The sequence below is a fragment of the Eumetopias jubatus genome, unplaced genomic scaffold (genome assembly GCF_037043125.1).
Source record: "Eumetopias jubatus isolate StellerSeaLion01/CBP00866 unplaced genomic scaffold, mEumJub1_p1.0 scaffold_8, whole genome shotgun sequence".
Classification (NCBI taxonomy): Eukaryota; Metazoa; Chordata; class Mammalia; order Carnivora; family Otariidae; genus Eumetopias; species Eumetopias jubatus.
In genome coordinates this window covers 105,152,597-105,170,070 of record NW_028274814.1, presented here as the reverse complement: position 1 = coordinate 105,170,070, position 17,474 = coordinate 105,152,597, and the positions used below count along the sequence as shown (strand labels likewise).

At 33.8% G+C, this 17,474-nt stretch overlaps 1 protein-coding gene across 9 annotated transcripts in view; it reads left to right on the top strand.

Annotated features, from left to right (window-relative positions):
- PPFIA2 (PPFI scaffold protein A2) overlaps positions 1-17,474 on the top strand; it is a 462,519-nt gene that overhangs the window by 403,032 nt on the left and 42,013 nt on the right. For 7 of the 9 annotated variants that reach the window (XM_088025652.1, XM_088025651.1, XM_028105431.2 and 4 more), the window contains one exon: positions 1,765-1,858. In XM_088025652.1, the coding sequence (XP_087881778.1) occupies positions 1,765-1,858 (94 nt within the window). Of the gene's footprint in view, positions 1-1,764; positions 1,859-14,935; positions 14,945-17,474 lie in introns of all 9 variants that reach the window. The other 2 variants (XM_028105432.1, XM_088025648.1) reach the window with 1 other exon arrangement.

Genomic DNA, 17,474 nt, shown 5'->3' with positions numbered 1-17,474 from the left:
TCTGGACTGATCAAGAATTTTGTAACTTTTAAGTGAATCATTCATTTCCATTTCCATTTCAAGAGAACAATTTTATTGTTACTTGCAGACTGTGAATAATAAGTTATGGATATACAGTAAGGCAAGTACACTGATGAGAGAAATAAAATGAAAATACCCACTCACTGTGCATAAATGGAAAATCTCACATTTAAAAATGACCCCCAAGAGTCCTTCATTCAGCTAGTGGATGATTTTCCTAATGGTGCCCACAATGAAATTCTTTCATAATAAAAATTAAGTATTAATTACACATGTGCATAATAATAAAATAAATTTTGGTACTCAGCTTCAAAATTACTGACTAGATCTAGACAACAGTCACTGTGTTTTCAGTTAAAGAGGATTTTGTTACAATTATACAGTTCAGTAAGAGAGTTACTAGGCTATGAGATTAATATTTATGCCAATGCTGCAGAATTTATAGCATCAAGTATTATAGATTGTTTGCTAAAATAAATTATGAAAAGCATTAACAACAAAATTTGTCACTGGTGCTTTAATAAGATATTTCATTTCACTAGAAAAACCGTAACCTGGCCAAGCCCTGCAAATGTGAAGTCGGGAAATTACAACGACAGAATAGTAAAAATTGGCTTTAGTAATTTTATTTATTGATATATTGGTGATGTGTGTGTGTGTGTGTGTGTGTGTGTGTGTGTGTGTGTGTGTGTGTCTAGTCTTTGTAAGGGTTAGTATTAGCTTGAGTCTTTCTACCTAATCTTGAGCTTAACTGGAATTTAAATCCCTTACACTTAAAAAATATGCATACCTTAACCCACTTAAAAATAGTGAACATTTTTTCATGTACTTTGGCTTCATGTTTTTTTGCATATAGTAAATATGAGAGAAAACAGAGCCCAGGATTAAGTTCTCATTTTTCAATCGTAACAAGAATTTATTAATTAATTATATGTTTATGGATCCTGAATGAAATAACTGCATTGTAAAATGTGTACTTCTGTGTTTGATTCCCAACATACTTTTTTTTTCTTCTTCCTTTCCCTGCAATGTTATGTATATTGCATATTTTCGAGAGCCAATAAAAATGACACTACAGTAAATAATCTATGGCCTGCTGAGTAAAAGCAGTTCTTACTAAGATCTTTTGAAGACATGATTTTTTCCAGATGTCATTATAAAATTTACAAAACAAAAGAAAACCTGCCAGAACATAAGAAGTTCTGGAAGTAGGGCTTATACCAAAGGTTATAGTAGTCAGCCAGGTGAGGAAAAGATGATTCCAAAAGCAGGATATGAAAGATCTTTAGAAATCAGCAAATGCCTCTACATTCCCTTGGCTTGGAATTGAAGACATGCACCGGATTGGGTTCATTGGGCTATCATGTATCCCATTATATATAAAATATGTCACATTTTTCAAATGTTGAAAAAAACCTCACTCACTACACCCATACTTGCTCTTGTTTTTCATAAGAAGAAGAAAGGACCTTGAAGCTTGCAGACCGTACTTATCCATGTATTTATTATGTATTATGTTGCTGCTGGGTGCAGTTGAATAGGAGGCTAATAGGGTACCTTGTCTTTTCATTCTCTCAGTGTATGTCCATTTGTGTACCCATGCCATTTTACACATGTTGGGTTGGAAATATAAAGACTATCTGAGAAAGAAAAAAGAATATGTGGTTACTGAACCTGTTGATCATCTAACTTTTAAATTGACACAATGTATCCAACCTAATATGAATAGTTACTTCTTCACAGGAGGCTTTATGGAGACTGAGGCTGCCGCTCAGGAGTCCCTGGGGCTAGGCAAACTTGGAACTCAAGCTGAGAAGGATAGAAGACTGAAGAAAAAGTAGGTTTGGAGATTTTCTTCTTCCTTTTTCTAGCTTTTACTGACTATTACTTGTGGGGAATTAAAAAGACAGTAGTTGAAAGCAATAGACCAAGGCCACTGTTGTCCTAGGATTCCCTAAAACTACTCAGTGCTGGGATTTCCTGCTTCTATTCAGCTACAGTTTGAAATAGGTATACAAATCTTCGGCCTATAATAGAAATAAACAGTTTATTCTAAGAGACCAATGCATTTATTGCAAAACTCGTATATATTGAAAGTATTTAAATGTAGCCTCGTAAGTAATATAATAATCTATTTGATGTTAAATCCAGTACTGAATTGGTATGATAAAATGAGAACCTATACCATCCAACTTTGTGTTTCCTCTTACAACAATTAAAGTACCTCCTCTTAAATTGGAGTATTTAAAAGGAGAATATTTCTCTGACTGATTGAACATAAACTTATTTTAGACCCGGGGCAGATTGTTTTGCATCTGTCAGGAAACTGATAGTGTATCTTTTCATTCACATATAATATGGAACATTTAAATGACTTGCAAAATTGGCAAATTTTGAGTCTCAGCAGCTGTTAGAAAGCTAGTGGGTCTATAAATAACATATTTTTAAAATACAAAACAGCATTTTCAGGGATGAAATAATACCTATAAAACATGTTCTTTAAAAGCCAAAGGATTTCTCTATTCCAGAATATATTGGTTGGTTACTCCTTTACCTCTCCTCCCTCTCAAATATTTGTTTGTAGTTTTCATGTTTACCTTCTTTCCTATGAAATAATATTCATTGCTCTAGTTACCATTTTTATAAGAGATATGCTCATATGGTTATAGTATTTGGGATAATCAGTTGACTTCATATTTTGCTTTCTCATTTGCTTTACAGATGTTTACTAATAATGAGAAAATACAGACTTGCAAGTTGTAGAAGAGCTCATTGGCCTAATTATTTCATTAATTTTCTACTTATTAAAATTATATATGTATATATATGTATCCAAATTTAATAGAAGCACTGTGCAGAAATAAAGAAGTGACCTTGAGAGCATTATTTCTTGAATACAACCAAATGCTCAGTTGCATTCAGTGCAATAAATATTTCTTCTTTCATTACAGATCACTCAAAAATATAACTAAATATTATCACAATCTGTTCAAACTCTCTTAATTTTATTTATTACTATAAGGAATGCTTTATTCAATTTTATGGCTATTTAATGAGAAAAAAATTCTTCTAAAAATCTGTTTTGATAGATTCTTTAGAATTTATTTCAAGTCTAAAGAACTAATTTTATTTATTTAAAATTATTTTAAGTCTAAAGGAATAAGAGTAATTAAAACCCAGGCTGGCTAATAAACTTGGTTTATTTCACTTAAAAGTTAATTTTCATTTTTTCTATAATGAAATATTTATATATAATGGCAATTTGACCAGTTTTCACATTGTATAGAAGGGTGATATTGAGGCAAATAATGTATTTCATTGGTTTATTTATGGAACCAAGTTAAATGTCTTTTTTAACAGTTACTAAAGTTAAACATTTCCAATTATGCAGTGATTTTAAGACTAATATATTTAAAATTTATTATTAATTTTAAACACTGTTGGATTAACTTAATTTTATGGAGTTATTTCTCAAATCCTAACTACCCTCATAGTCAGAAACCAATTTTAGTTCTAGATTTGGTTTGAAGATTTTACTATACTTGACTTTTGAGTTTTATTTTGCAAAATGTTTTGGCAAAATATAATTTTAAAATGTATTAAATAAAATATTTGTCTTAATATTAAGAAGAATATTAAGAACATTCTGTAGTATAATAAAGGATAACATTTCTCAGTACAATTATTTCCTATAGGATAATGGTATTTGGGTTAAAAAGAATCCAACAAGGCAAGACAGAGTTGATTAATGGAAGAATAGAAGTATTTCTGTTATTATTGATTATTCCATAGCAGGTACTTCAGGAGTATAAATATGTAACCAGTATTTATGAGACATATATAAGTGCTAACCCTTATTCAGGACTTGAATGACACTGCGCCTTGGTTTCTGGATTACCAAAGAGTGAAGTGTCTTCATGTAATGAGTTTTATAAGATAGAAAAGATCAATTATTTCATGTTTATTGGTCTTTCAAGATGGATAAGAAATTCAGGTACATTTTCCTGAAAAATAAACCAAGGCAAAAATGGAACAATTTCTTTGAAAATATTGAACACTATCAGTTTATGTGCATAGTTGGAATGACTGTAGCTTCCTCAGAGTTGTTGCTGTATGTTCTATCCACTGACCAAGCCAAATGATGTTTCCAGGACAAAGTACTTAGCTTAGACCTATGTTCACTGCCCCAAAATTTATATCAGAGCTTCATTAGTCTCAGTGGGAATAAGCAGAGCTGAAGAAAAATAAAAATCTTCGTTTCAACTTTACTAGTATATCAGGTATCTACAGTTGACAATCTGTGGATTGAAATTTAATTGAGAGAAATCCTATCTCAAGAAGTTAGTTATGACACATTTTTTAAAAACCATATGTGGGAGATACTTTCAGAGAACAGCACTCAAGATATTCCACAAATTCTTGCAAAGTTCAGAAATTTGTAATGTTGGCAGTCCCAAACAAAGGTCTAATTTGAGGCACATTTCCCATCCAACAAATTAAGCACACGCAGGTTAGAACAGCTTACTGGGTCTGGGTCCCTACTTCATTCTACTTTTACTTTGCTTTGTGATGTAGGAATTTGTTTTTTCTTATATTTCTCGTTATTTTCCTATGATTAGACATAGGACTAGTACAATAGTGGATCTTCTAAAGCACCCACTGTTCAAGAAAATCTTGTTGACCTTTCCCTTCCTGAGTTGGATATTACCATGCAGGTGCTATTCAATCAGAGCACCATCTTATCTAGGCCTGAAGTCCATCTACTATTGTTCTGTCTGGTTTGCTTTTACTATGCCTTATCTTTGCTGTTCTTCCCTTTAAAGCTTTAATTACATTAATTATTCCAGTAGGTTTATATGGTATACGGTTAGTACCTACAATAACTGTGTCAAATTGAAACTCATCTAGTAATTCTTCAAGTACTTCACATTAATTTCTGGTCTTCCCCTCTAAAATTAAATAGTTTTTCTGTAGCCTCATGATACAGCTGTCCTAATCTTTAAGAACTGAGTCACGTATTCTCAGTATGTTCTCTCCACTTTAAAATGGTGATTCTCATAGTTCTCTTGATGTGGGCTCCTGCTGGAATATCACAGCTCTCGGAGATCTTGTCCATCATCCTCTGTTTGATTTCAGTGGACTCCAGGCACCTTCTCTAACTTAACACATACTAAATGGCATCTCCATTTCTAAAATTCACATTATGAGCAACTAGCCCTGAGAATTTCACCTCTCCCCTTTTATACCTGTCACCCTGATCTTTAGGAACTTATTCCTCCTTCTTAGTTCTCCAGCCAATGTTTTAATCTAAGATCTACAGCTACTTGCTCAAGATGGCCAACTAAAGCCAACCACACAACTACGAAAAGTAATTGGGGCATGATAGAAGCTATTGCAAGGTCACAAACTTACATGGTCTGGCCCATCAGAATCTGAATTTCTTTTTTTGTTGTTTTGTCTGAGCATAATATTTTTATTGAAGTGTAATTAACATACAATGTTATATTAGTTTCAAGTGTACAACATATTGATTCAACAATTATGTAGATTATGCAGTGCTGAATTTCTAAATGTTCTTTAAGTCCCCAAATTTTCCTTAGGGTTTAGATGTGGGTCTTTTAGGACCCAATAACTAGAAACTCTGTTCTTCACCTAAGTTTAGAACATATTTGATAATAGACAAAGGGGTCAGGCAGTTAGAGATCAAAATGTCAACTTTATTACCAATCTACCAATCGAGCTATTAGGGTATGACTTATGAATATGGCAAAAATGGGGGTTTCCCAAAACTGAAGCGCAGAATTAGAAAAACTTAACCTGACATGGAAAGAGCTGGATTGTCACAGATTTCCAAAGTGTGCAAGTATAATTCCCATCTCTCCTAAAAATAGCAATCTATAATATTATGATTCTGTAAATATGTCTCTCTAGAATCAAGGACTAGGAACTCACAAGGAAGGAAATGAAATTTTATGTCATTAGCATTTAAAAGAATTTTCAAAGTTTTAACATTTCAATGTTAAATGTATTAATATCTCATCATACTTCTTGCCTTTATTTTCCTGGAATATACATAGCTGACAATTTCCCATCGCCATTTCTAGAAATGTGATGCTAGGGTGTATGGCAATCTCCCTGAGTTTTTGGAGAATCTGGAAATATATTTTACATATAAAATTAGTTGATAATTGCCAAAAGTGTAAAGCTATTGGTTCAAAGTGATTTTCTCTCAAAACTTTAAGAGTACTGGTCTTCTTGCTTCTAGTTATATCTAATATCAATTGATTGTCATTCTTTTGTATATAACATGTAGGGTTTATTTTCTCTCTCTCTCTCTCTGAGAGTTTTAAGAATTTCCTCTTTATCTTTGGGGTTCAGGAATGTAAGTATTCTATTCAAATATTTTTTGTTTCTTTTTTCTGCTTTATACTTGCAATCTGAAGTCTAGTTAGTCTGGCCTGTTTTACATGTATTGACTTAAAAATTGTTCACTTCTAGACTCAACTTTAATTCCAAGAAGCCCATTTTTAGAGACTTACAAGATTAAAGATGAAGTTGTCTGTTTCAGTAGTAATACACTGGTCTAACACTCTCATGACCGTCCCTGATAGGCAGTGAACATATTCAAATTGACAGAATACCCTGGGAATGGTTACTTATCTCTAGAAATATAAATTCTGAAATCTTCATCTTAATTTTTATCTGCAAATTTTCCTCCTGCATTTTTACACTACATAATTTTTTATTGAAACATGTGCATACTGAGGTCTTTTGTATCTTGAGACTTAAATTGAAAAATCCCATATAAATATTAATATACTAATTTATCATTTTCGATCTTTAGTTATAATATAGGTAATGTGTTATTATTGCTATGTTAGATATGCTATATTCTTCCAAGTGGATATCATTGCTAAATGAATATGAATTTGAAATCAATTTTTCAACATCATTAAAATGAAATTAACATTCCAACTCAGCTATCAGCAGCATCCTCCAGAGAAGTGGTTTTATCCTTGGAGCATGGCAGTCAGAGTCAATCACTACCAATGAATCTTTATGTTAGAACTTCAAAGACATAAAAGTGAAGCTCTATAGATTTAGTTAATTTATTTCCATTGCAATCCTAAGGGTCTTCCTCAGTGCATAATCTTTAATGTGTTTTGAGACTCTGCACTTTTAATCCTTGGCATTTGGAAGGCTCAGAGTTTGCATATCTCTAAGTAAAATAAATATCACTGAAAATATTCATAATGAAAGGTATCACATAAATTCCACAACATTCATTCATTCAATAAATATTTATTAAGTGTCTGTGCGCCAAGTTAAACTTATAAATGAGTTGTATTCCAGAGGTTAATTTGTAAGACGTGTGTTAGAAGCTTTGAATACATTTTGCCATCTAAGTATATATATGGAAGGTAAATGTCTTTGCTTCCTCCGCAAAAATCTATTTTGTAAACATGCTATAGGAATCGAATCTGACTAGACAAAGCAAAAGGGGGAATTCATGATAGGATATTAGAGTATCTCAAAGATTTCAGAAACAACAAGGGCAGGACAACTCCAAAATTTCAACAGTAAGAGATTATGAAATATTTCTCTAGAGTGTTTTCAAGAGCTCATATATTCTGTTTCACCCCATTCCAAATTTTCAATTCCTGGAGGGAAAGCATGTGATTGGCCCAGTGTGGAACCGATATTTGTACTTGGATCCATCAGTTATAGTCAAAGGTTCATTTAATACAGATAAGACCACAGGAGAACACTCCAGAGACTCAACTCAAAAGGATCTAATAAAGTAGAATATTCCAGAACCTAAACCTGACGTCCTCAATATTTCTCTGGGAAAATGTGTCCCAGTTTCCTACTCGAAATTTCACAAGCATGTCTTCTCTGCCTGCACTGAGATAGAGCTCCCTTTGCCTTGCCATCCGATCCTATGTACCCTGCCTAGCTCCAGCCGTGGACAATTGTAAAAATTCCCTAAACCTAATAATAATAATAATAATAATAATAATAATAATATCCAAAGACTAAAGGCCAAAATGCATTGAAATTTTTTAGGAAAAGAAAGATAAGAAAAATCAGAGTGTTTTTAAAAATATTTATATTAGATATATTCTGTCTATTTGTGGGAAAGAAAAGAACCCAGAATGAATAGGGTTGCTGTTTTGAGCTTACAGTGCAATATTAATAGATTAGAATAAGTAGATCAGAAGCCCTGTGTAGTCGCCATATTTTCTGCCCAGGAGAAACATTTTTGACATGGAAAGAGTAAAATAAGAATTAGTAGTAGGAAATTAAAACTTAAGATAGTTACATATACTAGAAGAATGACCTCCTTTTCTAAATAAATCCATACCATTTGTCTTCATTGAAATATATCCTGGATTAATGGAATATGCAAATGATAATTTTTCATTCATTCACTTAATGCCTATTATGTCCCAAGGACTGTGTTAGAAACTGATATTCAGATTACACAGTTCCATTTTTCAAAGTGCTTGTAGACAGACAGACACGAAAACAAATTATTGCACGTATTTCAGAGGCCATGATCACTTCTCTGAATCACTAGTTTTTGAACAGAATTTAAAAATAAAGGTGCTGCACACCTAAAGCCACCTCATGTTCTTATTTGAAAGTTCTGATTACCTCATTGTTAGATTCCAAAATAAATGTGTAACATTTATTAGATTATTTTTGATCAATAAGAAAGGAGATTATTGATGACCAAGAGTAAATGGAGTCCTTTAAGAATAAGCTAGACAGGTAGAGGAGGGAAAATGCTGTAAAAACAGCTTTATTGAGTTCAGCAAGGTATTTCTCTTACTTTGTAAATGGTATTTGTAAACATACCGGGTTGAAACTAACAAAATGGATTTATATCTGATGGGACCATTGTGATCTGAACAAAAAAACTGATGACATAGAAAGTGCCTGACTCAGCTCTTTCACAAGTGATTTAAATAAGGGTATCAGATTTGTGGAGGAATGAAGCTAGAAGGCATAGTTAAGGTTTTAGATAAATCATTTTATTTAAGGAAGACCTTTACATAGAGATCCAGATCGAAGAAGGTAAAGTTTAATAAGGATGTTTATATAATTCTCCATCCAGTTTCATGGCTACCCTTGCCGGTTACTTGTGTATAGGAGGCTATGATGTGTGTCTATGTATAGGGGGATCTAAACTGCAACTGCTAAGATAGCGGTTTCTGTAAAAAAAAAAAAAAAAAAGGACACGTTAGCAATGTCTGGCAAGGAAGTTAATGATTTTCAGTATCCATAAAAGCAATTGATAGGACCAACATTCTGTGTGCTGCACAGATCACAAATCATAACTGGATATTGTGTTAATTTCTGGGAAATATACTTGAGGTGGATATATTCAAACCAGGATCTATTCCAAGGAACATGACCAGTATCTTCATGATTAGACTGTGGGCCAAAAGTCAGAGGTTGTTACAGATAAATTTGAGCTGAATCTAAGTGAGAACTGTTAGCAGTCACATATCTGAGAAGAAAGAATTAACCACCTGGAAAGAGAGTCGTTCCTCATGATTCTGTCGAATATAGACCTGCCAAGTATGTATATGTGGCAGAATTATTATATGGAGGATTCAAATTATATAAGACATTGACTTACATGCTCTTCAAATTGTCCCTACCCTGGAATTCTATTATTCTCCATATAATTCAGAGAACAGAACTCAGGAGAACCCAGGCTTTTTTATTTTACTTATTATTTTTTTTAACATCGCAGTGCCTGGCATATTGGAGTACTGAAAACATATTTTCTGAATAACTGAATGCATGAAAAGAAGCTGCACGGGGAAAGAACTCTAAAGAAAACCTAAGAAAAGAACAGATACTAGGGCAGTGATTTCTACTCAGATGACCAAACCAGGAAACTGGACTTCATCTTCGCCCTTAGTCTTCTTGTCCTTATTCTTCCTCTATGCACCTCTGTTTACTATCATTCCATATACTCGCTCTTTAAAATCTCTCAAATGAATTGATTTTCTTCTTTCCTTTTTCAGACCATCGTAGTAAAGCCATGTTCCATTCTTGCCTTCCTGTAATCCATTCTTCACACTTCAACTAAAGAGATCTATCTGAATTAAGTTTCTGAACCTGCCTACCATCCCTCAATTATTACTTAGCTTCCTTAGGATAAATTCCAGATGCCTTTATATGGCCCACAAATCCCTGCATCATCTGGTCCCTATTTGTCTCACCAGCTTTATCTCTGTCTACTTCCCATCTTGCGTGTTATGGTCTTAATATATTTAATATCTGTTACTTATTTGTAATTACTCCTCTCTCCCTGTGTGCATATATCCTGTTCCATTTTCCTCCTCATTCTTTGTATGGTAATGATAATCATTATCTATTATATTTGTAATAACTGATAATCACGTTGAGCAGTCACAATATTCTAGGTGGTGTTCTATACACATTTTACATGCATTATCTCTTTTAATTTTCACAAAGCCTTCAAGGTAGCAGCTGCTATTTTCCTCCACCTGTGAGGAAATACAGCTTTCCAGGGCCTGGGCCATACAAGGGGCTGGACCTCCAGAGCTTAGCTTTCCTCTAAATTATTTGGGATCTCAGGGTAAAGCTGCAATGTAAAACATGTGGCTGTCTGTCAGTTGGACCTTGAATATTCTATATAATTTTGGATGCTTAAATAGGGAGTCAAAAAAGAACTCCTCACTCTCTTTATACCCTAAAAAGGGTAGCATATTTTTTCTAGAGAATAGTTAGTTTCTCATCTGACCCTATCCCATCTTTCAACATGAGCAACAAATATATTCAAACCAAACACCTTTTTTTTTTTTTAAGACTGGGAGGGGGACGTAGTTTCAAAACACAAGATGTAGCTGTGTTATAAGCTTGCTTTCTTATATATAATTAGCCACATATAATATCTCAAAGTTTGATATAAGAATAGTAATGATCACTTATAAATAAGCTATATAAGAAATTTAAATGTGTCCTTGAATCAATCTTAGGCTATTCGTCCCAATAAAACTTACAAAGTCAGTATCAAACAGCAAGGATAATTAACCTCCTTTTTAAAGAAAAAAAAAGTCACTAAATAGGGTACATTTAAATATAATGCTGGCATCTTAATCTGGAAAGAATTACCCCCATTTGTTCCCACAAATACAGGATCTTATATTGGCTCTGCATAGGTTTTTCCTAAGGTCTTTGAAGATACTGTCTCTTCTAGCAGTTATTTAAAATTAGCCAGCCGTCAAGCAAGGTTCTCTTCCTTGTTTCCATGTTCCTAAGAAGGGCAGTGATTATCTATATCTCATAGCTAGAGTTTTATTTAAAAAATACTTCTATACCAAAACATTTCCAATAAAAAATATAAGTATGTGTATATGTATGTTTTATGCACATGTATATGCAAAAATACAATTAAATGTCTTTGTTTCAGATTTTACATAATCAAAACTTTACCCATGGGCCTGACTGGGTTAAATTTAGTAGGCAAATGAACAGCAAAATTCTTAGAAGAATAAAGATTTCTTAACCTCTCTAAAAGAGTCTCAAGAATCTCAAACTTTAGCTATTTGAAATCGATATGAACTTTAAAGAAAATTATTTCTGAAGTAGTGTGATGATGAACCCTACTGAAAACTTCTGAACCATTTTCTTTCAATTATAAAGATCACTAGAAATATGCTTGAACATTTATTTATCTGCATCCCAGCACACTAGCCTCTGTCTGTCCTCTTCTTGCTTCCTGTTTAGCTTAGATTCCATGGGCATAATTTCAATACACTCAAAAATCCCTAAACTTTTTTGCTCCTCTTTCATTTGGTTGTATCCACAAGTCATACTCACAGCCACCAGTGAATTTTCTTTCCTCATGTCTGCGTTTGAACACCTCTGTGCTGCCGGAAGACATTATAGCAGAAGTTGAGCCAGCTTCATTTGGGAACTCAGCAGTGCCCAATAATTGCAGTGTTTTTCTCTTACCAATCTTGTTTCTACTCTCTGCAGCTTTCATTAGAGACCTCCGCGGTCCTCAAACCTGCATCTTCTGCACATGAGCTCACAGTCTGCCTCAGAGGAAGAGAAAAAAGAAACCAACAGGGTGCCCTAAATTATTTGCTGCCAAATACACACTAACACTTGTCCTTCTCCTGTTTTATTAGAGGAAAGTAGGATACTCTCTTCTTGCCTGTGCCCATCTCTTCCCAGTTTCTTAGTCATGTTGTGCTGACTTCGCATTTGCTCTCATACCTTCAGATTCTGCTCTCTTCTGTATTTTGGCCATCAGCATTTAAACATTCTCAGGTTTCACCTATTAAGAGAAATCTTCTCTTTATTCCACATTTCCACATCAGTTCCTACCCATTCACTTCCCAATCCGGTGTTAATAATTGATTTTAAAATCTTTCTGAGTCACCAACTCGAACCTAAAGAATCGAGAGGCAATCACATTCCACATATGAAGCTCATGTAGTGACTTATTTATCATGTGAAGTTTTAACATTCAAAGTTGACTAGTTTATAAACAGGCAAAGGCCCATTCATTCAGTAAGAGATCTAGAGGATTGAAGTGAGACAGCTCAAAAGTTTCAGGCACCCATTTTGGACTATGACATGTTAGCTGGTAATGTCTCCTTGTGTCTGGATGTCTGCTGATGTTCCCAAGGAAGACATGCTAATAATTGGATTTGATCTTATTCATTAAATGGTAACTTAAAACCTATTCTTTTTCTATATCAATTAAAACTTGTTATTTGCCTGTTACTCACAGACGTCTTTAACTGAAGAACATTTATTTTTCACAGACTCTGTCTTGCTATTATCATAACCTTGACAATCTGGAGTGAAGAGAAAAAAGAATAATGAGGTTATGTGTTGTTGTAAATAACTGCTTGTAAGAAAGAATATAGAAAGAAGAAAAATTAAACACTTTATCTAGATGAAAAAACTGTGCAAATATATACTCCCTCTGACATGAATTTATAGTATATTCCCACAACATATGTCAGAGTCATTTATGACTCTAGCTTTTTGAGACTAGACTGTCTGAGAAATCAGACAACTTACGAAAGTTGGTAACAAATATATCAGAACTTTAAGCAGTACTTTTTGAGTGTCTCCTTTATGTATGTGTTTCCTCCTTATTTTCATAATTTCTCTTAAATGTTATATTTAAGGTATTTTTTATTAGTATAAGTTTTCTGTTTTTGAAAATGACAAATGAAGATGTGAGGACTATTAATATTCCACTGTGTGCAGATTTAATCAACTTGTTTTATTGGAGAGCAATTCCTAGATAGCTGGTAGACTGCAAAAGATGATTTTGTCCATGGGAATAACTGACCCCCAATACTTTTGGCAATTTTCCTGGAGAGCTCAGAAATTGCCTTTTTTAAGAGCTCATCAAAGAGTTCACAGGTATGTTGACAGGAAAGCCATTTTAACCCCTTAGAAGTGATCTCTTTTTGGTTCTAATGTTCTTTCTGTTGCATGTGTGATGTAAAAAAGATGCCTTAAATTTCTTAGAACATGGTGGTGCCGATGTGTATGGACATTTATGTTTTTGTTCATGTGAAAATTTGAAGAGCTTCCCACAGCTGTTCCGGAGCCAAGGCCAAAGAATATGCGTTCTCCAAAAGGCCTATCTAATGAAACAATACCTGGTTTCTCTGAATGAATGCGTTTAGACGAGGCACGTACAGGGTGTTCCATTGCACGTCAACCTTTACTTTATAATGATTGAGCAATAAAAACGGAAACTAAGTTGCCTAATTTCTGAGATATGAATTTCTGCTTCATATTTTGTTGTACTTAATATATTTTATGAGTTGTAGTAAAAGTTTTATTTTTTCAAAGAATTAGTCTATTATGCTTGTATAGAAAAATTTTAAAATAATATTCTCATGGCTTTTTGTTGAATTATTTAAAATCTGTTATTTTCCCAGTGCCACTACTATATCCAGGGAGCAAGAGGGCTACCTCAAAAACTACATTTAAATCAATGCTGTTTTGTGATGATTTATGGTAAGATTGGTGAACCAATTGAGTTTGCTTTTTTCCTCAGGGCAACATTTATAAAAATCTGTCCAAATAAATGTTCCTATTGAAAGAGACCCAATTGGCACCAACACCATTTATTTTGCCAGCTCAAACAGAGGAGGAAGAAGTAGTGTAGCAGGAGGAGAAGAGTGATAGACTTCTTTTATTCTTTCTCACATTCTGAAGACTGGCAAATGCATATTTATAAAAATAATTATTATGACAGTTGTGAGCATATTAAAATTATGGACCCAGAAGGTAAAATTTCTTCCTGCCCCAGATTAAGGTGAGGACATTGAAAATCAGAACCTGCTAGTAATTTTAACCAACTCGTGTATGAGAACTGGAACCCAGATACTCTGACCTTCACCCTATTGCTGTCTTAAGTCGCTGTCTCTGCAGGGGTCCATCATAGTTTGCTTTGAGCTCTAGCAGTAAGCATGTAAGGCCATATGAGGATCTGAGTACTCTTTTGTAAGTTATTGCTTCTATTTGTAAAACAAGCCAGGAGTGGCCTAAGGTAAAGAATATTCTTTAATAAAGTGCCTAATTTCTTCCCGGGGTATACTAGAGGCTGGGAAAAATGTGGTCATGCATGTTTCAGAGTGGCTCATTTTCAAGAGACAGACTTACTAGTCAACAATTAGAGCTACCCTCAACCTGATCATGCTTTTGGACGCAGTGAGTATGTGTGTCATGGTGAAATTAAAAAAAGACACCATGTCTTTCTCATATCTGAGCTTTTGCACATCTGAAATGATGCTCTTGTTTTATTCCATGGCTTTCTTTGGACTGAAATGTATCCATTAACATTTGTGTGCTTTTCTTTTCCATCCATCCTTCTCCATCTCATGAAAAGCACATCTGGGTAAGTTGAATGACAACGGCTGCTGAACATGTTTATTTTCAGCACCATCCTTTTTTTCTTTTATCTTTAGTATTTCTCTTTTCAGTTGTGACACAAGCTGCACTGCCTCTGACCTAAAATGAAAAATGTGAAGTGTATTCATTTCTACACCGTAAAGGAATCATTGGTTCAGAGAAATGTTCACACTCAAATTAATGATGGTGGCCTTGCAGGCACTTCTGTTTCTTCAGTTCTACTAGGAACATGTCAAAAGGCATTCTAGGTGTCATTTCCTTACTTCTCGAGTCATTCTCTAGGAGTTAGGATGGCACTCAGTGAGGCTTAAGTCATGGGCCACTTCAGTACGTTGGACAGTGCTGTATGATTGGGTCCTTCTGTGTGCTCCCTAGTGCTTTCTGGTTCCCACTGCATCCTCTTCCAGACACAGGCTTCTGTGTTCATTACTAGAACTATACTTAAATGAAGAGGGTTAAATGCTAGATCTTACCCAGTAGGACTTTTATGCCTAGATTCCAAAGAAATCCTTGGTTTTGGTTGATTCCTTTGGTTGTGTGTGTTTCTTCCATTATTTCCGATACTACTGGTTAATTTTCAAAGCTTTAAAATCCAAACAACTCAATCCTGCTCTTTGAACTAAAATTAAAACATATTATTATCTATTCCTAAGACAAATTGGGCTTCGAAGCAAAACAAATTGTGTACAACATTTACAAAATATTTACATTGGTGTAAACTTTTGCTTTGGTAGCATGGTGAGCTTTTAAAAACACTCTAGTTTGGGGGAGCTATTGCTTTTAAATTTAAAGCTATATATATATATATTATACACACACACACACACACACACACACGCATATTTGGTAAACAAATGGCTCCAATGAGATGCTGTTATCCAGGAAGTTAGGGAGAGTGCCCCTAATTTGCTCTATGGATATTTTATATGCCAATACAAGGTCATGTACTTTGTAATATTGCTTAGTTCATTACTATCGCTTATATTTGTTATACTTTTCTACTCTAATTTTAAGTTATGGTTACTATTACTGATTATTTAACAATGCAGAATTTACTTCAGTTATGGTAATTTATTATATTAAGAATATTAAGGATAAACTAGGATATTAAGCTCTAGTAAGTGTTCTTAAAAATGCAAGGTGAGCTGTGGTTAGGGTAATGTTCAACTCTGCTAGCCAAAGTTGTAAGCTCTTACTTTTTAAAAATAATGAATATTCTAGACATTAGATTTAAAACATTGTTTTCACGTCATCATATAATACTGGCCTTCTGTTTCCTAAAGACTTTTAAATTTCATGAGGAAAAAAATCCCAATAATAAAACTTCATTTCCCTATCACTTTTTGAATGAAATACTGAAAAAGAATAAATGCATGTTGCATTGTCATTTATGGACTTTAAGAAACTGATGTAATTGTCTTCATTCTAAAATTCAGATTCTTGTCATCTTGTACATGCTCCTGGAACTTAACGGTTTATGACCTCAAAATCACTTCCCTTGTAGAATCTCTAACAGAAAGCTTAGGAAGTTAAAGTACAAATATAGTGAAAAACAGAAGATTTGAGGTGGAAAGATCATTCTTTAATTAGCAAACAGAAGATAAGAATTTAAGCATCAACTTTCCCATGTGTTGCATACCCTTGAGTGACTGACGTATTCTCTTTATTTATTGATACCACCATCAACTTCCCGCACCTCATAAGAGCATGAGAAAATATGTATAACCTCAGAAGCACAAAACCTATAAACTTCAAAATCTGAGTTAAAGAGGGCTGAAAATTAGATGAGGCACTACGGTAATCTAGTCTAAATGGTGTCCAAATACCCTGAAAATTACCAGTGTTCCTCCAGTAAGTCCCCAATTTACTATCAGGAAGTGACTAGGGAGAACAGACCATAAAATCTTTCCAAAAGTGAAATTGTTCAATAGAAAGTAATACAAGTCCCTTTAGTTTTCAAGAACAGCACAAGTAATTGTATTGCTCCATCACATTTGTGTGTGTGTGTGTGTGTGTGTGTTTATACCTTTTTAATGGTTTTGAAACTGATTAAATTCAAAATAAAGTGAGGAAAGAAATTATGTAAATCCCAATTCAAATTCACAAATAAATTCCTGAGACTAAGCCCTCCATTTCAGAGCAGCTTGAAGAACAAAAGTTTCAATATGAATAAGCTTTGGTTTTAATGTAGTCAAACTATTTCAATTCCAAACAACCTAGCATGTGTTCTTAGAATCTAAATAAAACACGACTTAGATGTGTAATGGACTTTTAAATGCACTTCATGTGAAAATGTGCCATAATACGATACACAAACACACATTCACTTGCACACACACACACAATCACAGTATACTGTGCTTTTAAAATCAAGTCAACCTTGTTAATGTTGAATTTGAAACTCTTAATTTTATGGAGTTAAATATGTATATTTAGGCAATCAATGCTCTGAAGCAGCTGATTGGGATTTTGACATTTCTGTTTAGAATAATTACGTGAGTTAAGATATACATTTT